This window comes from Gadus macrocephalus, chromosome 6 (assembly GCF_031168955.1).
Source record: "Gadus macrocephalus chromosome 6, ASM3116895v1".
Taxonomy (NCBI): Eukaryota; Metazoa; Chordata; class Actinopteri; order Gadiformes; family Gadidae; genus Gadus; species Gadus macrocephalus.
Window position 1 is genome coordinate 20701132 of NC_082387.1, and position 23281 is coordinate 20724412.

General features: G+C 50.0%; 1 protein-coding gene across 3 annotated transcripts in view; it reads right to left on the bottom strand.

Moving 5' to 3' along the window:
• Positions 1 to 3873: 3873 nt before the first annotated feature.
• The window catches only part of pdlim2 (PDZ and LIM domain 2 (mystique)), a 30235-nt gene continuing 10827 nt past the window's right edge, over positions 3874 to 23281 (bottom strand). For 2 of the 3 annotated variants that reach the window (XM_060054923.1, XM_060054922.1), the window contains exons 4-10: positions 22266 to 22326; positions 21579 to 21727; positions 20471 to 20534; positions 8508 to 8626; positions 5774 to 5922; positions 5523 to 5634; positions 3874 to 5152 (exon numbers count right to left, since the gene is read on the bottom strand). In XM_060054923.1, the coding sequence (XP_059910906.1) occupies positions 4960 to 5152; positions 5523 to 5634; positions 5774 to 5922; positions 8508 to 8626; positions 20471 to 20534; positions 21579 to 21727; positions 22266 to 22326 (847 nt within the window). In that variant the 3' untranslated portion in view covers positions 3874 to 4959. The remainder of the gene's footprint in view (positions 5153 to 5522; positions 5635 to 5773; positions 5923 to 8507; positions 8627 to 20470; positions 20535 to 21578; positions 21728 to 22265; positions 22327 to 23281) is intronic. The other variant, XM_060054925.1, reaches the window with a different exon arrangement.

Consider the following 23281-nt stretch of genomic DNA (forward strand, 5'->3'; position numbering starts at 1 on the left):
GCGCGGTCCTAGCGCCTCCAAACACCAGCGAGAGACCATGAAGGAGGAGGACGGCTGAAGCCTGAATCAGGAAGGAGGAGGAGGCCGAAGCCTGAATCAAGCCCTGCTCACGATGAGGAGATGTTATGAAATAGGGCTTATCGAGGGGTTCCAATTAATAATTAAAGGGATGGAAAAACTTTAACTTCTTTAATTTCTTTCAATTGACAGTTTGAAGTAGACCTAACGTAAAAACAATATAGGATGCTGTTGGTGCTTTAGATACACTCCAGGAAAATTTTACTTTAGGCCAGAATAGCCTTCTACTCCCAAATTAATAACATAATTAGTAACATAATCTATGTTAAACGAGGAATAGCTTTTGCGCACCAAATAAATGTACTATATTTTGCCTACTACTTGTCATTATAAATATGATAAACAATATCGTTTTGGGATATTTGTGAAATGTCAATATTGACTTATGGGCGGTAACGAGTTCTGTAATCTAAAACGGACAGACAGAGCCTCAAAATGATCAGAATATTCAACATGTCCAGGAGCCTTGGTTAGACTAGTTCAGAGTGATGCCACAATAAATGACCAGATCCACGTTACAGTAGTGATGGATAAGCCTGTAGGTGTTGTGTAAAACGACACATATTTGACCAAATCGCCCGGCCCCAGACCTATAGACAGCAGTATGCTTCAGCCTCAACAGACCTCCCTCTCAGGGGGCGCTGGGCACGAATTTGACGGCATCAGACTAGAATACGGACAGACAGAGGGCCGTGTGGATGTCCTCTGTCCCGACAGAACCACACCTTCTCCTAAACCCCAATGCCTCGTTTCACTCAGACAGTGTGCGTGTGTTTGCGCGCGTGTGTGTGTGTGTGCGTGTATCTGGGTGTCTTCGTGTGTGTGCGTAAAGAAGTTTCCCAAAGTTTTGATTCAAGAGACTTCTGTTTGAACAAAATATTTTTTGATATTCGAGTCACCAGAGGGCATATGGAAATATGAAAGAAGGTGAAGCAGGAAAGAGCTCTTGAAAGAGGATTTCATGCACTTGACGTTGACGCGTTTTGGCGGGCCTCATCCGAGAGGCAGGCACGTCGGCCCTGCTGGCCGTGCCCGGTCTGGTCGACACAATGCCGGCTGTGTGCTCCGACGAGTCCGACCCCCACAGCGGGCCTCGGTGTGTTGTTCCTGTAGGCTACTCGATACGGGGCCGCACGTTGAGGCGGGCTCCAGACCAGCACGAACCAGCGGAATAAGAGCGGAAAGGCGTGGATGGGCGCAGGAACAGCGCAGGAACAGAGCGCTGTTTATCCGAGCGGTTAAATAAGGCTTGGAGCGGGTCTCACAACGCACCCACCCCACCGTCTCTCTCCACGGGCCCGACTCCCTCATCTGGAGAGCACAGTTTCCATTTTAAATGTCACGTTCCAAACGGCACATTACATAAAATTGTAGTTAATGGCATCCAGACAAACTTTAATGTCGTTCCAACATTCTCCCTCTCTGCAGCCCCCCCAGCCCCACTCCTATAGCCAAGTAAGCAATCTATCTCCCGCCTCCACATCTGGACCGCGTTTCAGGTGGGCTTAAGAGAGAGGGGGAGGTGTTTGGTAAGAAAAGGTAGAAAGATTGAAGAGTAGGTTGCTCATGAGATAATGTCTAAAGGCGGATTGGTGGAGAAGACTCGAGATTTCGACAGTGGAAACAAACATACTCACTTTCCCTTCCCTGTTTAGACCACGTTTTAGATTAGGAATTTGAGTGTAGTTCATCATCTAAATCCAGCCTGATCTGGCCTCGCTGATTGAGGTATTGCTCATTCTGGTCTTCAAGCCAATGGATAAACAAAGTCGAACATGAACATGAAGGCCTGCGAAGCCAGTATCTGATGCTGGACAGCCACAGCGTTATGAAGGATACCGCGACATCTAGTGGCGGGATTTGGTTCTGCATGTTCTCACGAGATTATTTTATCACTTTGAATTATATGTGATTATATTTACACATTTTCATCGCACATTCATCCTGAGAAAAGAAAACACAATGCAGTGTTTAATCGAGCGATACAGCAAATAACAAAAGCAACAATCTCTAAACCAATTGAGGAGCTGATTTGCATACAATTAATAATACATCCATGATAGTATACATACCCAAGAAGTTGCCCTAGAGTCGACAAGAAATAGACAAAACAGATGTGGAAATGCTGCCCTCTTCTGGTCTCGGAAGCAGAACCAAACACTTGTTGTCATGTCGACACATATGTTTCCGAAGCACCTTTTACTCCTGTGAAGGCATTGAAGTACATTATAAAGTTTTTATTTTTTTCAGGTTTATTTATCATTTATGCAGCATGTCTTCACCCCTGCTTTTCTTAATTATGTCTTTCTGTCGAACCACGTAGCTTACTTTTGGTGCCAAATAAGGGAGTGAACATCTACCAGAATCAGAATCAGAGTTACTTTTATATCTTATTTTACAAGTGCACAAGAGTAACATTTTTAAAAGGCTAGGCAAAGGCTTGGTTCTTCAATAGTCACATAGCAGCAACAATACAAGATACAATACAAGTAAATAAAGATAAGTACAAATAAGTAAAAAAGTAGCAGCATCAATAGACATACAATAATAAATAATAATGATCGTAAAAAAAAGAGTAAGTAATAAGTAGAGAAAATAAAACAGTGGTAATAAGAAATAAAAAGTAATGAGGTGTATTAACGTGTAAAGTGTAAGTGATACATCCATGATCAACGTGTTCAAGTGGTAGTTGTACCAGCAAAGGTTGATACTATAGTGCAAAAATGCTGAGCAAATTACAGAAAAATATGTAGTTAAATAGTCTGTTGTAGTGTGCATGGGCTGTACCGAGCCAGGTGGTTGACCTCGCTCCTATAGGCCGTCTCGTTTCCAGTGAACAGGCCGATCACCGTCGTGTCATCGGCAAACATGATCACTGTGTTGGATCCGTGTGTAGTAGTCGTGGGTGTACAGGGAGTAGAGGAGGGGGGCTGTGGACACTGTGCTGATGGTCAGAATGGCGGAGATCTTGGAACCCATCTTTACCACCGATTTCACTCGGACAGGAAGTCAAGGATCCAGTTGCATAGGCTGGGATCAATGCCTAGGTCCCCGAGCTTGCTCTCGAGTCTTGAGGGGACAATGGTGTTAAATGCTGAACAATAATACTATTACTACTAGCAGGGATCAGTCCAACGAAGACACACGTGATGTAAAACGGGGTGATTGTAATCAGAGTATGCTGCCTTTCAGCCGAAACTGCGACACACTCACCAAGCATCGACCAAAGGGATGAGGCCTGTTGTCTGGCTTTGGTTAAAGAAGAATGAAGACATGCGCACTGGTCTCTACGTGGCAAGCGTTCACACACCAGACCAATACAGCCAAACGGATCATTACTCTGTCACGGACATCCTCTCTGTGGAGCTCTGCCAGGGAGCTGCTTTTGGATGTACTGTACTGCCATCTGCAAGCCAATGGGTGTTTACCAGACGTATACCGCTCTGCTTTCCGTGTGAAGCCTGGAAACGTCCCTGCAGCTGTTGTACTTGCATGCAAAACACTAAACATTGTTGATCAACTTGAAGAATAGAAAATACCTGTAGCAGTCGTTTCCAGGTTGGACTTCAAGCCATTCACTGAAAGCTTATGAGGCAATGCGTTTGTAATCTTGTATTACCACATTTTTATTGTATTGATTGAACGGTAGGACCCAATTAAGTCACCATGGAAACAAATATGCCAACTTCCTTGTTGTTTCATGACTCATCCTTTAGACTCCCCTCCAATTCTCCCATTCTGCCCATAAACACCATCTATTGCATTTTACTTTAAATAAAACAGGAATACAAGCCCTTTTCATGAAACACGCTTTGTGCTGAGTGATTTTATTAAGTGTGATATGGTTGGAAACAGCTGAGTATTGCCATTAACAAGACAGCATAACATAGGCAGTCACCTCTCTAATAGTCCATCCTTCTGCATACATTATAGATTGAAATGGTTTATAATGGAGTGTTCAATGAAATCTAAGAAACATTCAAAATATGTATATTGCATAATTCCATAGTCCCGTGTAAATATCTCACAATGTATTTGCAAATAAGTAATATTTCATTTTTTTTTCATAACAAAAGAAAATGTACAATAAACCAAAGCGATTACAGAAATTATTTTTGTTGCAATGAAGTAGAAGATATGAACAATGCAGGCACCTCAAATTCATGAGTTTATCTGATCTCACAAGTCTATCAGCCTCTTACACAAAAATAAATTTATATTTCCATGCACTCTTATGCATATAATCCCAAATGCAATGAAAGGCATGCAGACACCAGTGCACACACACACACACACACACACACACACACACACACACACACACACACACACACACACACACACACACACACACACACACACACACACACACACACACACCAGCTTTTCTAAATGGCATGGAGTTTTCACTTTACACATTTTTGGTCCCTTTTAAATATGGGCAGGGGGTTCAGAATGGATTATTTTCTCATCAATTCAGATTCTTACAGCGTCAAGGAACCAGTCCCGCTTGGTGTCCAAGATGTGGCTGGAGTATAGTAATAGGACGTATCTTACAATAGAGACATCCGTGCATCATTAGTCAAAAAATATATCTATCTACCCCATGATGTACACCGTTTGAGACGACTTGGGGGGCAGGTCGCGCAGGCGGGAGAATCTCGTACGATTCTGAGGACAGGCAGGAAGTCAAGACTGACAGGGTCACGGCAGAACAGGTTGAAGACACACGGTGGACCCAGTGGCGGGTGGAAGAGGAGGAGGAGGAGGAGGAGGAGGTGTCCCTCCCGCCTCCCCCAGTCCCAGGGTCTGTTACCCCACAGCCTGGAGAGGAGGCGGGACCGCCAGGGCGTAGTGGAGTCGGAGGAAGTGGCACTCCTCTCAATGCTGCGGGGAGACGGTGGTCCCGGGGGACGTGGCCGGGCCCTGGTACCTCTCCCGGGCGTGCTTCTCGCAGAACATCTCCTCGCCGGCCCAGAAGTGGCCCCTCATGCGGAGGTTCAGGCCGCACTCGGTGCAGGAGTAGCAGTCGTGGTGGCGGTAGCGGTCGTCGCCGATGCGCACCGCCTGCGTGCTGCGCGGGGAGAGAGGAGGAGAGAGGAGTCGGAAAAGACGCTTCGAGGAGAACACACAAACACACACACACACACACACACACACACACACACACGCACAGGCAACAAGTACATCTCCGCGAGCCTCAACACGCAGCCGTTACCAAAGAGCTGCTGGGAGGAGAACCCGTTTATTACAATTGTGTGTGATTGACTTTTACGATTGCTAACGCACAACATCACTCCCGGCTAATTCACCAGAGGGCTAAGTGGGTCGTAAATAATAACGCTTAATGCAGTGGTTAGCAACAGCTTCAGGATCCCAACAGGAGAGGAGCAGCTCTGCAGAGGCCTGCTCCGAGCGAGGGGGCACGGCGGGTGGCGTCTTACACAATGCTGCCGCCACACTTCTCACAGCTGTGGTGTTTGCTCACACCTCCCACCGGGGGGCTCTGCTTCGGAGGGTTGGCGGACAGGTTTCCAGGGAACCTCAGCGCCGCCTCTGTGGTAGTCAAAACACACCCCAGGGTACAGTCACACACACGGACGCACGAGACCCCCCGCAGACCCACACAATGGGACGCACACACTAGTTATCACTAGAAAACCATCCCAGGTTTCAGAGGGTGCACGCTGCGGACCTTTCTCGTCGGCCTCCAGGACCTCCTGCAGCATGCGGAAGGTGTTGGACTGGCGCGGGGCCGTGCGCGACTCCTTGTTCTCCTGGATCATCTTGTACACCTCAGACTCCTTGTCAAACTTCTGCATGCCGAAGTCGGAGCTGGAGCTGCTGTGGGAGAGCCGAGAAGGAAGGAGGGGAGAACAACAGGACGTAAGCCCCTCTGGATCCCAGCAGGCAGCTGCAGGCGGCGTGCGGACAGGGAATGTACATTAGAGGCTTTATGTGAGGAGGCCAGAGGAGCCAGAGGAAATGAAGGAGGACCTTCATGTATGCATTTCACCTCTGTGCACTATGTCTGAAGAGAAGAAGGAGTGGCCCCCCCCACGCCCACTAATCACCCCATTGTATCGTCAGTCTATAAATAATTAGTTGGAGGGGAATTCCTCTTCGGATGACGTCAAACCGAGAGGCTGATCAAACCCAGAGGGCAGTCATCCAAACTAACTGGAACAATCTGAGGTGTTCTGTAATGTTCAGTGAGGTCACTCTGGTTCAGTCTTTCCATATGATCCATATTATCCTGTCAGCAGTTCGGCTCAAATAAAGCAGACACACCATCTTTTCGACATTTCGACATTTCGCAGAGATCTGAGGTAGAGGTACAAACACACAAACCAACCGACCGACCAAACACGCACACAGACACACACAAATCAACCGACCAAACACGCACACATCCACAAACCAGCCGACCAAGCAACCAGTGGCGTGAGGGTGGACCGCTGTGTTGCTGGTCGCCTGTTCCAATCAAATGGTCCGATCTGAGGAGGGCAGAGTACTGCCGGGGCTGAGGACGCCACACGGGGTTGTCTGTGCAGCTCATTAACCCATTAGCAAGGGGGAGGCTCTCTCTTTATGAGCACATTCTTAACTCCTTACCCCGTGGAAACATAGCTTAGCTGCTCCTTCTTCTGAGCTCTACTTAAAGGTTGTTCGCAACAATGGACCGAAAAGAAAAGGGCTGCGAAAGGGGCCTGCAGGCGGGCTGAGGGGAAGACAGTCTGGAGAACCAGTCAGCCAGGTGCTCTCTGCGGTCTGACTGTCAGGCCAGCCGGGCCCAGGTGTGGTCTGGCTGCCATTCATCTGAAGCCAGCTGGGCGACGGCCATAAGGCTGTGCTGTCGGCTGACGTCTGTCACCTGCCTGTCTGTTATCACCCAACAGAACCACCCACCATCTTTGTTTTCCACCCAGCTCCTCTCCCTTGGAGGCATGAGGGCCGAGACACGCAGACAAACACTTTTAATAATGTAGTCATCCGTTTGATATGCTGAAGTCTCACTGGAAAGACCCCAGTCCCTTGCATCTCGGGAGCACGGCTTCAAATTGAAAGCAGAAGACTGCGACTCACGCCCTCCAAGTTCCCCCCAAGCCCGGCCCCCCCCCCTCTCACCCCAGAGTGGGCGAAAACCAGTCCGACGGTCAGGAGAAAACATGATCAAACTGATGCTGGCGCTATGACGGCTTACGTCACCCCGGTCCAGAGGGGCTCTGGGTACATTCCTCAAAGCAGCACACGACACAGAAAGACTTTCACCTACTTGCAATTGGGGGGGGGGGGGGGGGGGGGGGGGTCATTTCAAACATCTCCAGAATGTCAAACCACAGAGCCTTCTGATAAACATCTAGGTTGGTTAACACGTCACATAGATCTGCTTGGACTAGACACAGATACCGTCACTGGTTTCACACAGATCACGACGATGGATCCATCAGATAAAGCTCAGTACAAGTCAAAATGGGCAATTAAAAAGACAAAACGAGACTCACCTCATGGACAGAAAGAACACAAAGTAATAGTGACTGACACCGCTTGCTTTCCAGTGCGTCCCTGGGAGAGAGAACCAGTTCCTCCGCTGCTCAGCACAACGAGAACATGAGAGTGTGCACGCTCCCCCTCACAAATGCAAAACACCCAACACACACACACACACACGCACATACACACACACACACACTAACACAACACATACACCTCTCTAAAGAGACAGAAGGAACACCGATCAGAAAGGTGTGCCCCTCTGCTTCAGCCCATTGGCCAGAGAGTGAAAGTGGGGGCGGGACCATGGGTGTCGCATGTCGAGTGCGATTGGTAAGAATCTGAGAAGGGGGAGTGGACGGGGGTGGGGTGGGGGGGCTGGAGCAGCAGAACGGGGGTCTCCAGACAAGGGGCCAGGGAGGGGGGAGAGGCAGAGGGCTTTCTTCTTGTTGGGGTTGGGGGGGGGGGGGGGGGGGGCTATTGGTACGGTTATGTTTCAGCGGCCGACATCATAGCGCTGACCCGAGCGAGCCAGAGGCCGGCTCCAGCCAAAGTCAACCTGGCAGCAGGGCCTCTCCGACGGAACGAAAACAGAGACACCAGCAGTCTCCAGAGGAGGAAATGGAGGAAAACACTTCCACGATAAAATGGTGCTTAGGACTCTTGCTTCCCTATTTGGGGAGGTCCGTGCCTTCAGCCCCAATCCCGACATCATCTGTGCATTACAACATTGCAGCGTTCTCTCCCCCTGCAACATTCCTCCCTGCACCAGAAGGGGGCAAAGCAGGGACCCTGGCAATAGTGTTCAGTACTACATCATAGCTAGTGGGGAAGAGGTCTGGCAGAGGCAGCCCAGAGCCTCAGCTCAACACACACACCCTATAGATTAATTAAAGTCTATCGTGTAGTAGGGCACAACTCTGCGGAGGTCTGACCTGCGTCGGGGTGACAGGGGCAGATCCTGGTCCATGGGACTGTGTGGAGAGTAGCGTCCAGGTGGAGTGGGGGTCCTGCTGGAGACTGAGTTACTCCTGTAGTCCACCGAGACGAAGTCCTGTTGGCGAGAAAGGAGAGGGATAGACCGAGAGAGAGAGAGAGAGAGAGAGAGACCGAGAGACCGAGACACCGAGACAGAGACAGAGACAGAGAGACAGAGAGAGAGAGAGAGACAAGGTTAGAAGTGCGAGTGATACCGGGTCAAGGCAGGCCCTCCCACCTGCGGATGCTTGGCAAACAGGCTGGCCGCTCAGAGCGGAGGAACCCGTTTAGACTGTGTGAAGGGAGGCGATTGGCCAATGAAGCGACTCTAATGTAAACGACTAGAAACAAAAAGGGCCACAGTCAGCGCCTGCACACAGATGACTTGGCCGGCGCTTCATGGAACACCACAGGCCCAGAGGACAGGGGGGTCCTCCTGCAGTGTCGGAGGACTTTGTGGATGATAGAAAACCATGGGCCCAGAGAACAGGGGATCTTGTGGCGCGTGGAGGACCTTGCTATTTCAAGGCCTACATGTTGCCTACGCGCTACATGTTGGCCTGGGGCTTGAAGGAAACAAGCAAGTCACATGTAGGGAATGTGAAAAGCAGGGACGGTAAGGTTCTAAAGTAACCACCATGATGTTTTCACTGACCATGGTTTCCTTTAAATCCCAAACGTATCTGAATTGGTTGAAAAGGAAAAACAAAATTCCACCACTGGCATGTTGTGTTCAGTTTGTTTTCACTGCCTTTCTTTGGTTCCTCTCACTGGCTCTCTCTCCCCTGGCATTCCAATCCTTTAACACAACGGTTCACCATCACAGCCAGCCTGCACCTTCAGAATCTCCACCTCCACATCTCCACCGAAGCCAGCCTGCACCCTCCACATCTCCCCCTCAATATCTCCACCACAGCCTGCAAACATCCTCCATATCTCCACCTCCATATCTTCAACACCCTGCATATCTCCCCCCTATCGCCCATCTCAGCCACCACGCCGTCCTCCAGAGAGATGACCAGATTATACACGAGTGAGGGGAACGCAGAAGCTTGCCAGAGAGTCTAGAGTGTTTGGCGTTCTGGGGACGGCAGGCTGATGCTGTACTTGGGTACAAAACATTTGTACCAGGAATGGTTCTTAATGATATGGGAAAATCTCACTCAAATTACAGAATAAACACCCTACCTTCAGGTCAATCCAGAACGGCACAGATCCTGAATAAATGACAAGGTCTCCAAAGTGGGGTTTTTCAGCTTGGCCACCAGAGGGCGCTACATAACCATGAGGCCGACCGTTCAAACTCGTAAACACAGAGCAGATGGATGAGTGAGAGTTTCGCTAGACAAGAGCAGGCAAGAACCAGAACCACCGTGAAGCAGACTTCATCACGGCCCTGGTGTTCCAGGGTGAGGCTGGAGGGGTGAGAATGGGTGAGAGTGACGGGGGAGGGAGAATTCTTTTCGTGCTGTTCACACTAAAATTGACCCCAGGCACATGTGCACGCTGTAAGAAAGTGCACCTGGTGAGGTTCTGAGAGCAGACAATAATTCCTCCCGCTTTTACAGCTAAAGGAACCCAGACAAAACAAATAGCTTTTAACCTCCGTCTATTCTACGTCCATGTTAGATACACAGTAGTAGGATTAAGGAAGAGGCAGTAAGTTACAACACACTCCCGTTTGCCTACTGTTGTATTGAAAAACGTTGTGGAAAAACTGAAACTCTTATTAAGAAAAAAGTAGAAGGAAAATGTTCCAGTCTGATGGGAAAACAAAACCAGTTCTTCAGTTCCCTCCATTGCACTTCCCCACCGCCCACGAGCCAAGGCATGAGTCAGAGCACCGGGCTGACAGTTCGGATCCCGTTTTGCACACAGTCAGCAGTGGTTGGTGAGAGGAGGGGGCTGCAGCTCCACCTTTCCTCCACACCAGCCCCTGGGAAAGTAGGGACTTGGGCTAAGCGCCCCTGGGGCCAGAGCCAGTGACACCGGGAGGGTTGACGGTTTGAGTCTTGTCTGCCAGCACCCGCTTCCAGTACAGTCGAATGCTTTGAGCATCCTCTCTGATCTCAATAGAGTCTAATTCTCCTTTTAATTTTACTTTCTGGCGAGGGGGGCGGTCGCTGGTCGGGGCCAGGACGCCTTGAGCCAGGAAAGATCGCTGTGTCGGCTCCCTTTTCGATTCGTCCTGGGATGAACACGGACCACAACAGCAGGCTCACAAAGTCCACGTTATCCGAGTGTGGAGGCACAGCTAGGCTCCCTGCGAACCAATCTAAAAGGGCCTATAGACCCCTCTTCAGCGATTTGTTCAGGGGGGGGGGGGGGGGGCTGTGGAGGCAAAGCAGGGGAAGACAGGGCCAGGTGACTAACCCCTGGGCCGTGCCGCTAGCCCGAGGGCCGTGCCGCTAGCCCGAGGGCCATGCCGCTAGCCCGAGGGCCATGCCACTACTCCCTGGGCCACGCCACATCAGGCCCTGGGCCACGCCACATCAGGCCCTAGGCCACGCCACATCAGGCCCTGGGCCACGCCACATCAGGCCCTGGGCCACGCCACATCAGGCCCTGGGCCACGCCACATCAGGCCCTGGGCCACGCCACTCCTCCCTGGGCCACGCCACTCCTCCCTGGGCCACGCCACTCCTCCCTGGGCCACGCCACTACTCCCTGGGCCACGCCACTACTCCCTGGGCCACGCCACTACTCCCTGGGCCACACTAGTCCCTGGGCCACACTAGTCCCTGGGCCACACTAGTCCCTGGGATTTGCGAAACGCCAGCAGATTTTGAAAACACACAACTCAAATGGTCCTACCCCCTCTCCTTCAACGCTGACTCTGACTCCACCCATTCCAAGTACATGGACGCACAATCATGCACGAGCACGAACACAGATGCGCGAGAGCGAACCATTAGCTAGTTCCAGTAGCTACCGCAGGATAACAACAAACAGAAGCTTGCTCTGGGTCACGAGCTTTGAGTACGTGCACGAAGGGGTCACGAGCGGGGGAGGGGGGAGTGCAGTACGACCGTTTGATTGACGTACTTACTGTCCAATGCCACTCGGTGGGTCTGGAAATTATGGGCTGGAGTTTTTCGAGCCCTGCCCGTTCCACAGATGATTGTTTTGTTTAATTTTCATGTCAGTACTTCTAACTCAGGGGCTGTAAGTGGGTTATGATAACGATTTCAAGTAATTTTGCAAAAATGGCCAAAAAGGAGAATTCCATACCCAACCTTTAATTATGAGTCTCTTATCTCCGGAAGAGCCATGCTGCCTAAGTGCCTGGTGTTATTCAGCAGTTTGGTGACTAACAACCACAAAAACACCATCCACCAGACTTCACCAGAACGCGATAAAGACAAAGACAAAACATGTACGACGATCCAAGAAAAACATCAAAGAGGAAACCCAGAAAAAAACGAACCTCCTCGGGTTAAGTCCCAGCTGCACACGCAGCCGGGAGTTAATGGGTACCAAAAAAACGTCCCGTCCGTCATTACCGGGAGGCCGGTCCTCCACCGGTCTAAAATAGCAACACAGATTTGCAATTATTGCCGACTGCCTTGGCACGGTTTACCCAGAAGCCTCTCTCCATGTAGATTATAATGATGATAACATCAATGGACGTGGACCTGCAAGGCATTACACTCAGAGGTCGGGCACAGGGCTACGCCAACACTCATCTGGAAAACTGCAGGATGGCAGTGCCAACCATTCCCCACGCATCACACGCACCAGGGAGCAATGGGAACACTGGGAGGGGCTGCAGGGAGCCTCTCACTGGGGAGTGGAGAGACGGAACACGGGGCACTTCATGTACGCACTTATTGTATGTTGTACTTCCATGCACTTAAAATACTTCTTAACCTTACAGCTTTTTTATCTTTTTTTGGTTCTTTGCAATTTTTGCAGACTAATAATGAACAGCCTTACTGTACCGACAGCGATATATTGTCGTTTCTCTTCTGACAAATGTACTTATTGTAAGGCACTTTGGATAATATGCTAAATGCCCCTAAATGTAGATGTAAATGTGCAGAGCCCGGAGGATCTCTGGGGCTTCACCTCACCCATCACTGCGGCGGACGGGGAAGGAAGCCCTTTTTAGAGCGCTGGACTCTAATCAGCAGTGGAGTTGCCCCCTTGGGATGTAACAAACGGTTCGCTGGTGCCTTTAGCGCCAAGCTAATGCACGGCTCTGCTCACGAAAACCTACACCCCCTGCTTGTGTTCCCCCCCATGCAGCCAGCAGCTCAACACCATGGTGCACGCACAACCGAGAACGCACGCCAACCCCCACCGTATGAGATGTGTGCGCAATGCCACGCGGAGCGTATTCACGTCTGCCGTTTACTCGAGTTTATTTGAACTGGAGCGGTGTGGACCCCTTCATCAACAAGTCTGAAGCCCTCCGTCATGAATCAACACAAGAAAGCCCGGTGCGAGCGTGCTCCACAGAGAGAAACACAAAACAAGCTCCTTGTTTGGGATCGTCTACTTTGGAGATGGCAAACAAAACAGGAAGCTGCACGCGACGGCGGGGAAGGGACGGGCATCCGTTTCCAATCAGCGCGTTCGGGAGACGTTGGGACGCGGCCAGCAGAGGAGGCTTCGTTCTGCGCCATGAGCTCTACTCTGCATCAACATCTTCATCATCCTCCTCCGCCTGCTGCTTCAATTATAAGTCACAAGACAAGGGGCTGGACACACACACACACACACACACTTTTGGGGTAGCATGGAAACTTGTGTGGCTAGCTATGGAAATACTATTACCGCTGCTGCTCTGCCTCATCTCCCCCCGGCGGCCCCCCCAACACGGAGCCGCTGCTGGAGTCCCTGCTCATCCGAGCGCTGTGCATCACCTCCCTCCTCCAGCAGAGAGCGTTCGCAGGAGGTCCTGAGCGCAGGACAGACCTGCTCGTTACCAGATGACACCGAGGGACGCTGCCCTGTAATCATCCATGTGCTCCATGTTTTGCACATTCAGTTTCTAATTAAAAACAAAAGAGAGTAAACGGAAAAACAACAATGTGATGTGCAGTCGTTGGCACTGCTTTGATTTATACAAGATGCATCTAATTAACATTCTTTACCCGTTTACGGGTTTGGATCCTAAAAATGGTATTTGCCGGGAATGTTAAAACACACACACACACACACACACAGGGAATCCCATTAACATGGCTGCCACACTCCGTTAGGCAGGTCACCCCAGAGTGGAACCCGACACCAACAGCCCCATCATACTCTGCCATGTTACATCTTCCCCTTTTCCTCCATATGCAGAAGACAGTCAGACTTTCCAGTGTTACTAATCCTTCCATGATCTGTATTCAATTTAAACTAGTCTTTTCTTTCAAGCCAATAGCAGACCTTGTCCTGCGTAACAGGGATGGAAAGGAACATTCCCTCCTCCCACTAGCGGACTTTAGGAGAACTCTCGTCTGAGACATGTCTTCGGAGGATGGATCTTCTCTCCTGGTGCCACTGAATCCTTCTTAATGTATATAACCCCTGCATGTACCCGGCCCGCCTGATCCCAGCTCCTGCCTTCAACGTGCGGTTGATGTGGGGCCCTCCAGGCTCAGACTTAACAATGTTCAATATAACATGGCTTATGGTGCCAGTCCGACAGCATGGCCCCTTCTCCACCCCCGGTTTCCAGCTCCCACCGGGGCCACACACGCCATGAGACAGCTGTTGATGTGAACCATATGGAGAAGACCAGCGGGCTGCCGAAGGAGCAATTGACGCACGCAGACAGCGCCATCGCAGAGACCGTAATACACCCAGCATGGTGTATTACGGTCCCCGTTGTCGCCGTCGACCGGGGTCTACGGTTTCTTCCCCCTCTGTTTGACGGGGCCGTCAATAACGGGCAACACAGTCCACCCACAACATATAATCAGAGAATAATAATGGGCTACAACAGGAATCGGCAGCTTCAGCCCTTTCTCCCCCCACCGTTTCCGTGTGTTTATTTCACACAGTACTTCTGTGAATGGATAGCAATGAGGAAGTTACCCAGCAGCTCCTTGGACGATCCACTGCAAGGCCATGTTACGTAACAGGAGAGGGAGAGATCTCAATAAAGAGATTCTGTGTGTGTGTGTGTGTGTGTGTGTGTGTGTGTGTGTGTGTGTGTGTGTGTGTGTGTGTGTGTGTGTGTAAGACTGAGAGTGGAAGTGTTTGTGAGTGGGTAAAAGTGTGTGAGTAAGTGCAAGTGTGTGAGTGGGTAAAAGTGTGTGAGTAAGTGCAAGTGTGTGAGTAAGTGCAAGTGTGTGAGTGGGTGAAAGTGTTTGAGTGAGTGAAAGTGTGCGATTGAGTGAAAGTGTGTGAGTGAGTGAAAACGAGCGGGTGAGTGAGTGAGTGAAAGTGTACGGGTGACTGCCAAGACGATGGGCCACACCGATGGAACAACGCAACAGATTCATTCGATGGTCCAGGACACCATCCAGCATGATGGACTGAGGACGAGTCAAGGCTTCCAGTGTTTCCACGTAGAGGCGTAGAGCGCTAGGAGGAACGTACGTCTCATGCTCATTACCGTTCCTGCGAGACCTCGAGTGGAGTAGCATATCAAGCACATTAGGCATCTGGAGATCATCAAGCTGGGGCATAATTGCTGGACTCCGGGACACGGTTAATTTATGATTGCCTCACTGGAACCCCCCCTTTTATATACACAACGCGTGACAATGAGAGGAAGAAATAATAAATGGGCCGGATTTCAACGGAAATCGTTTAAACATAGGCATTGAGATTCCATGTCGAAAGCATCAACATGCGTAATTGAAGAGAATGCTTTCCATTTAACCCCTCAGCTGTCACTAGTGCCTCTTTGAGAAGTCGAATGCTTAGTCTCAAATTCCCAGTGGATTAGGAGAGACAGGATCACAAGCCGGTCATTATCCCTCGGTAAACAAGCAGACACCTCCTGGACTTTCCTGCTCACCGAGTCTGTACAGTCCAGGCGAACCTGCAGGCGACGAGCGCTCCAGAAATAGCGACAACAAAAGTCCTCGTTTGAACATAATGCTCATTTAAAGCAGGGCTTTGAACCCCCAGGTGCAGAGAACTGGGCGTTTTTAAATGGGGTTGGATGTGATAAGTCTGGATCTAGGACTGTTGTTTAACCACAATCACGATACCCCAGTTCTAGTATCTAATTCATGCAAGGTGCAGAGCTGAAGGATATTTGCAGATTGTTCCGACATGGACACTCAAAACCGCAGTTATGCACACAGCCCCAACAACATTTCATGAGATGTTGACATAGGATTTACTCAGTCACAAACTGCTCCTACTAGCAGAAAAATATAAAAAAAGTGCCCTGCTTTAGCAGCAAACATTCCCCTATAAAGCCACAGGGCCAGGGGTCCCTCTGGGGCCCCGCAGAGGACCAGGGGAACCACTAGCGTTCCAGTTAGCTTTTCAGTCCAGGGGATCCGCTGATCATCAGGCGGGGATGACGAGAGGCTGCTGCGTGTAGGAGGGCCACAGCGGACCCCCGGGGGCGTGGGGGGCCAACGTGAGAGGGCCTCGCTCTGTCCCCCCCACCGGAGCTCATTGTGAGCTCCACAAGCGGTGAAGGTTTGGCCCCGTCAGGCAGGGCCCCGCCAAGCTAAACAGCAGCTCAGCGAGGGTCAGACCTGAAATAGCCCGTCAATCTGAACCGCCTCCCGTCAGCATGGGCATGCATTCGGTCGAGGAGTAGCAGCCGTAGAGTATTCAATTCAATTCTTTTCAATTGGATTGAAAAGAAAAACATATTTAGCATTTTTACACAACCCTAAGATTGAATTTGAAAAGGGTTTGGGATTGTTTGAATAATGTGATCCAATACTTGGCTCATGGTCCACAACAAAAAACAAATGCAATCCAAACTCTAAACAGAAGGGATGGATCCAGAAGCAGTCCAGCCTGCATGGCTGATGGGTACTGAGGGGGGATGTGAATAGTGGCCTCCTCTGACAAAAACTAAAAAATAATGCCAGTGATGGACGAGGTCCAACTCCAAACCAAGGTCAGATCAGACTATCTGGAACCCACCAGATCAGACCATCTGGGGGCTTCTGGAAGCCACTGGTCAGCGCTCCACCACCACAGTGCCCCAGCTGCAGCGGGCCATTGTGCACGGAGCGGGTTATTTATACAGCAGCCACCCCGTCCGCCAGCACAGGATGAGGCCTCGCACAAAAGGCAGCCCTCGTGAACCGCAGAACCCTGCAGACGGGCTGGAGAACCGTCAGGGACGTGGCGGCACGCAGACCGGAAACCGTTTGGATCCAACGCCTGCTCTTTCCAACTGAGATCCCCTTGTGGCGGAGGCACGGCTGATCTTCTCAGCAGATGTTGCTGCTTGGCTCTCCCGCTCAGAGCAAGCAGGCTGGCTCGGCCATAAGACCCAGCTGGGGAGGCTCCTGCTCCTCATTTGTTCTGGAGGTGGAGGTGGGGAGCCAATAGATACAGGCAGCTCACGGCATGATAAAACAGAATGACACAGGCCAACGTGGGGCCCATTTGGAAGGCAAAGTGTCTTCAAAGAATAAATATTCAACAAATTGGTCTTCCCGTATGTTTGACCCCAGCAACGTAGCTTTTTCTTTTGTCTCGCGTTTCTCTCGATTGTTGCCCGATTTGGATACTGGTGGGACGCTTCCCAACACAGAGGCTTAATTTAAACCGATCCAATCTCTGCAAGCATTATGCTGCACTGTAGGAGTCTGCAGCCCCAGAAACACGTCCTCGCTGAAAGTCCCTGGGCGAGCACAAAGGAGGCGGCTGTGCTAGCGCGGCCCTGGGGCACGGCGGAGGCCCTTGACGGCTTAAGTACAGTTTTGGAATGGAAGAAGGTCCCCTGGTGTCCACCCTTGGCCCCTGAAAACCCCCCCCCCCATTATCCCCGTCAGTCCCTCACACAACGACAGTCCTTGTGATGCGGGCGGAGAGGGGGAGCCCTCCCGGCCCCCTCTCTCCACGGCGGGGTAATCACAGCCCCCATTGTGGAGGGCCACTTTCTCAGGACATCCAACACCCGGGCCAGCAAGATCCTGTTGCGCATCCCGCGCTGCTCACTTGGGGGGGCCAACGCCAGGACGGGGGGAAAAGACGAAGAAGGCTTTTAAGAGCTTTCTACCAAGATCACCTGATATAGCCGCACTCTGCAGCCCGCTGCCAGCGACAGAGGCCCTTGTCAAAGAAACCCCAGGCCTCAGAGCTGGTCCTCCCAGGGCAGAGACGGCCTACGGAGGGCCCCTTCCTGGCATCCCCTCCAGCCATTCTGAAAAGACCCCAATGACCAATCCCAGTCGCCCGTTAGGAGACCTCCATCCCTTTGGGAGGAGGTCTGAACATCCACTGCTTCCATCCACTGCTTCCAGGTAAAGGTTAGCCTCAGCTAACAGAGGGAGAATAGAGAGGATACAATCTCTATAACCTTCAGACCAACAATACACATGTTTCCATTGCGGTCAAACCACTCAAAAAGTGTTCCTGAGAGGACAAGAATATTCTAGATGTACATTCTATTAAGGTTATATAAGGATGTCAAAAACAAGTAATATAAATGACTAACGCCATTTAAAGTTTTGCATCGGATAGTCGTGAAACGGAAGGAATGCAACGCCTCGCAAAAAGTAGCATTCTGAAACCAAAACAACAATTAAACGTGTCAAATAAAAGAAGAGAGATGAGCCCAGGACCGTGATGACCTCTGGCCTCCCCGCTTCCACAAACATCCCAAACATGACTGTGTGCACAGCCATCTCCCCCCCCCCCCCCCAAGAGAGAAGCAGCTGGGTCAGGGTCAAGACCCCGTCCCTCATCCAGTCCCGGGGTGTCAGGTTGAACCCGGACGGACTTCAAAGCAGCTCAGTAACGACCTACTGCATCACCCCACCTCGCCGTGGTCTTCCTGAAGGGCCAGCGAGTCAGGGGCCCCTGATGCGAGTCAGGGGCCCCTGATGCGTGCCTGCACTCCATCGCCCTTCGCCCCTCCTGTCCTGAACGCCGTCCTGTGAGGAGACCCCCACTGCGCTTCTATAAACCATGTAAAATGGTTATGGGCGTTGAAAGACCCCCAGTGGTCGAGAGGACTGTTTATGGTCCTTAATAAGACTCTCTTGGCACGAAAGATGGACTCAAGGATTTTAATACACATAATTACGTACATTAATCAGGAAATAACATAGGAAAATAAGAATCATTTATGCCCAGTCTCAAGAAAAAGATTAAGAAAAAATAATGAAACGGGCGAAATTGAAAGAAATTGTTACGAAAATCTATTGTGAAACTAGAAATAAGCTCTCGGCACTAGGGACAGTATACCAACTTCCATCCAAATAAACAGACGCAAAGAAACATTTAGTTCTTGTGAAAAGGAAAACATGTAACCACTGTTTATACGCTGATTATGCACCAGAAAGGAAGAGCTCCAACAAACTGTCCCCTTCAGGGTCCGGACCAATCGGGTCCAACATGATCTGGAACATCATGACGTCACACCGCTACGACCGCCTCCATTTCGGAGGAATAGGAGCATGAGAACGTTGATGGTAGTACGGGTGTTTGGTTCATCGTTTAGTTATAAATCCTGATTGTCATGATGGGGAGACATTGTTGTGTTTCACAGTGCCTTAGTGTCTCATGCGAGACGTGAGACACTGAGCATTTGGCTCAAAACAACGTTTTGATTGGCCTCAGATAAGGTATGTTTACGTCGATTTAGGATTTAGCATTCCTAGAACTCTCTTGAGCACCGCCAACAAAAACTCCCATGATGCATTCTGATGTACAAGCCCTATTGGTACTAGCAGCGGTGAATATTAAGATCGTATTAAAAAATATAAAAAAAAAAAAAAAACTCAAAACCGATTCCAAACCCTAACCAATGCCCTAGCATTCTGCAAATGAGCCCCTCCTAGAGGCCGGGTTACAGTTGGAACCCCTCCAATAAGGAGCCCATTTATCCAACCAGAGGCAATGTCCACCCAGGTCATAAAAATAGTGAATGATTGGAATTCCTGCAGCCGTTTAAAAAGGCGCTGTATGTTTTTTCCTGCCTCCGTATCCCATGTACTCTGCTTTGCGGGGCCACGACTCGGGACCCAGGGCTGAGGCATAGCTGGAATATCTCCCCGCAAACTTTCCCACAACATTTTTCCTTCCGACTATCTGAAGTCCTTCCAGACAGCTCCCCCCCCCCCCCCAGCCCTGTGTTGTTAGAACAGTAAATAAGCAGAACGAGATCTAGCGGCGCTCGGCCCAGAACCCCCCGCCCAGGCTATATTTTACCACTCACAGGTCACCCTTCCCGCTGGGTGCACAGAGGTTAGGGCTATTGTTTTGACGGAAGCCCTTCATTCTTCTCCCTTGTAAGGAGAAGTGCAGCCCCTCGTAGGGACGGATTCCTCTAAGACCTAATGTCAGTTACTCTTAGGATGACCTTTCTGTTTGTATATTCCTATGATTGGTAGTGAAAGGCTGTCTGCATCCTGCCTTTCTTGTGGAGGTGTGGGCCTTACTTCTGACATAGGGCACCCTTAGTCCGACAGCCACTTAATTATCTAAAAGGACATTGAGATAGTGTACTGCTTGCTTTTATAAAGTAATGACACTATAAAGTAATATTACTTTCACGATACAATTGTGAGGGTAATCCAGTTTCATATCAAACTTTCTTAACAGTCTTATAAAATAATTAGTGTATGCATGCGTTGCTCTTCAAAGAACCAGAAACCGCGTTTATTGTATGCATGAATACAACAACATGAGTGTTTACATTACCTGAAGACATTCTGAAGAACATTTTAGAATTGTTTTCATCAGAAATAAAAGGGTAAATAGCAATGAAGGGAGGGCGTGGAGGCCTTTGAGGAATAGCCTGCTACCATTTAAAATAATGAGGACTGACCTGTGAGAGCGGTCTGGCAAATACTTGACTCCTGTCCTCTGGAGACCATGGGCGCAGATGTATACTAGCCAAGGAAAGAAAATTCAGATTATCAATATCATACAATATAAGATAATGAATCTTTCAGAATCATGTGTGACTGAAAACCCCATCCCCTTCAGTTTGGACCGGTTCATTACATTTGAAGTTTGCAGATTGAACTGTGAATCCCTTCACAAGTAGTTCAGACGGGCACAGAGGGAGAGAACCATGTTGAACGTTCCACATTCTGGCCTTTTGTGAGTTTTGAATGAAATGGGTGGAATGCGATACCCTTTGCACATCCTTTGTTGCGACTGCACAATCCCCATGCCACCGCACTGTGGTGGTTACTCTTGTACCTATTCACTGGGGACGTGTTGTGAGTCCTGGGAGCAATTACTGCGACGCTTTTGTCCTGAACAAACAAACTGTCAGCAGTCGGCCCTCCCAGAACAACTTGCAGCGACACACGGAGTACGAGGGTACGACTTGAAGATGCCCTCCGTTGGTCCAGAGACACTGCAGTCCGTCAGGATGCATGGTTGATTACATCAGGGGGTTGAATGTGTGCCATGGAGGCGTCATGGGCATGCAGGTTCTCAGTCAAGCTGATCGTCATGGGCAGCATTTGGCTCAGGAGGTAATGCGGGTTGAAGTAACCGGAAGGTTGCTAGTTCGATCCCCGACTCCTCCGAGCGGAGTGTCGAGGGGTCCCTGAGCAAGACGCCTCAACCTGACTGCTCCCAACGAGCTGGGTGTCGCCATGCATGGATGACACTGCCGCCAGTGGGAGAATGTGTTCATGAATGGGTGAATGTTAGGCAATATTGTAAAGCGCTTTCAGTGCCCAATGGTTAGAAAAGCGCGATATAAATGCAGTCCATTTAGCATTTATCACTACATGTTTGGCTACTAGGACCTATGCCAAAAGGTCCTAGGTCGAGATATCTACAATAATCCTGCTTCTTAATATTGGTATGTTTACTCACAGAAAATAAACACGCTTTCTCAACGGCCTGCTGGTAAAACATAACAAGATCCCCCTAAAGTCAGCCGAGCCCATAGTCCCCGTATACCCGTTGGGTACCTCTTGGCACTGCTGGGGGTCCGCTTGGCGTCGGGGCTGGCGGGGGGCTCGGGGGAGTAGGGCCCAGGAGAAAGGGAGGCGGGGCTGGAGATGCTGTAGTCCCTGTAGTTCTGATTCTCATCTCGGCTCACCAGAAATGCCTCCTTAGTCTAGAAAAGATTCAAAGAATGTCATTACATAATGTGACTAGGATACAAGAAGGAGAAGAAAACACAGTTCAACATCTCACTGCAGTTGTACTACATACTGGTTTACATCCCACCCCAGTTATAAGTCATACATGTTTACATCCCACTGCAGTTTTATTACATTCTTGTTTACATCTCACAGCAGATTTAAGATCTTCGGTTGAGATTTACATCTCAACATTCAATTTCCAACTTAATAGACCCACTGCAAGGACCACCACAGATTTGATCACAGATTTACTTTTGTTCATACTCTTCTCCTCCCCCTTAAACTGTTGCAGACCAGAGCTCACAAACAAATATGGTCGCCATCAAAGACATCCCCCACAGACTGAAGGAAAGGGTATCTCATAACACGATGCCGACTCTGGATGGACAGACTCAGGGTTTTACAGGTCAGAGTCAAAAACAATGTTACGCTAGGTGAAGAGGAATGTCAGTGTAAATCTAAAACCGCCCCCCTGGGGTGTCCACCTGACCACCGTGGTGCCGTACTGACCTGGAAGGGGCTGGTCAGATCTTCTGAGCCTGGGCCGCCATTGGTCTGTTCGGGAACGGGTCTAAACAGCCAAGACAGATGGCGTTAGGAGTTTTCAGTTGCCACGGATACGTAATCAAAGTCACCTAAACAGCCAGGGAGAAATGAGTGATGGACCATAATGTGCCTCTCGGGTTTATGAAAATGTAAAATGTATTCTGAACCCTGATGACCTGTGACTACACCACCATGCGTTAGGAGTGCTATTCATTTGGACATTAATCATCAAATACGATCCAGTCGGTATTCTTAATTATTCCTGTCCTTCAACCAACACACTGATGGCTCATTTCAAAAAGGTAATTTCCGTGCAGTAATAAAAACTACCCCGGCAGTTTATTGCGGGGTCCTTACGAAAAACATTTATTCCGTTCGCAAGTCCATTTGCAAGCTCAGAGGGGGGAAAAGTATTGGCGTCAGACCAAGCCAATCTAAATAAACAGTACCCCCCGCCCTCTCTACCCGGCGCTGAGGGGCCGTCGAGGGCCCGCTCCCGGCCCTCGACGGGGCACGGAGCAGTGGAGAGGACAGGCGGAGCACGGAGTCCTGTGGTCAGCGGCCTGGAACGGCACCTCCTTCCACCGAGCGCTCCGGCAGGAGAACAGAGTCTTTTCTTCACTCGGGGGGTGTGATTCATTGGACTGGTGCTCAACTCAAACTCAGGAGTGCTCAGAGTCGGCCAGGTGGACAATAGTCATCCCGAAACGGTGATTACACAGTGAGCCCACAGGAGAAATCTGCAGTCTGAGGATCCATTAGGCGGTAAAGCTGGTCTGTGTGCGCCCTGACCCCGCTCCTATAGGTCTGCTCTACCCCTGACAGATGGATGAATTGGCTCAAGGTTAAACAACACACTTATTTTGAAAACCCAGAAATTTTGAAAATATTGGCCTCGCTTTCCAGAGGGAAGGAGCATCAATCAAGGGTTGAGTAACACGTCTGACAACTGGAAAACGTGTGGAAATGTCAAATAGTCC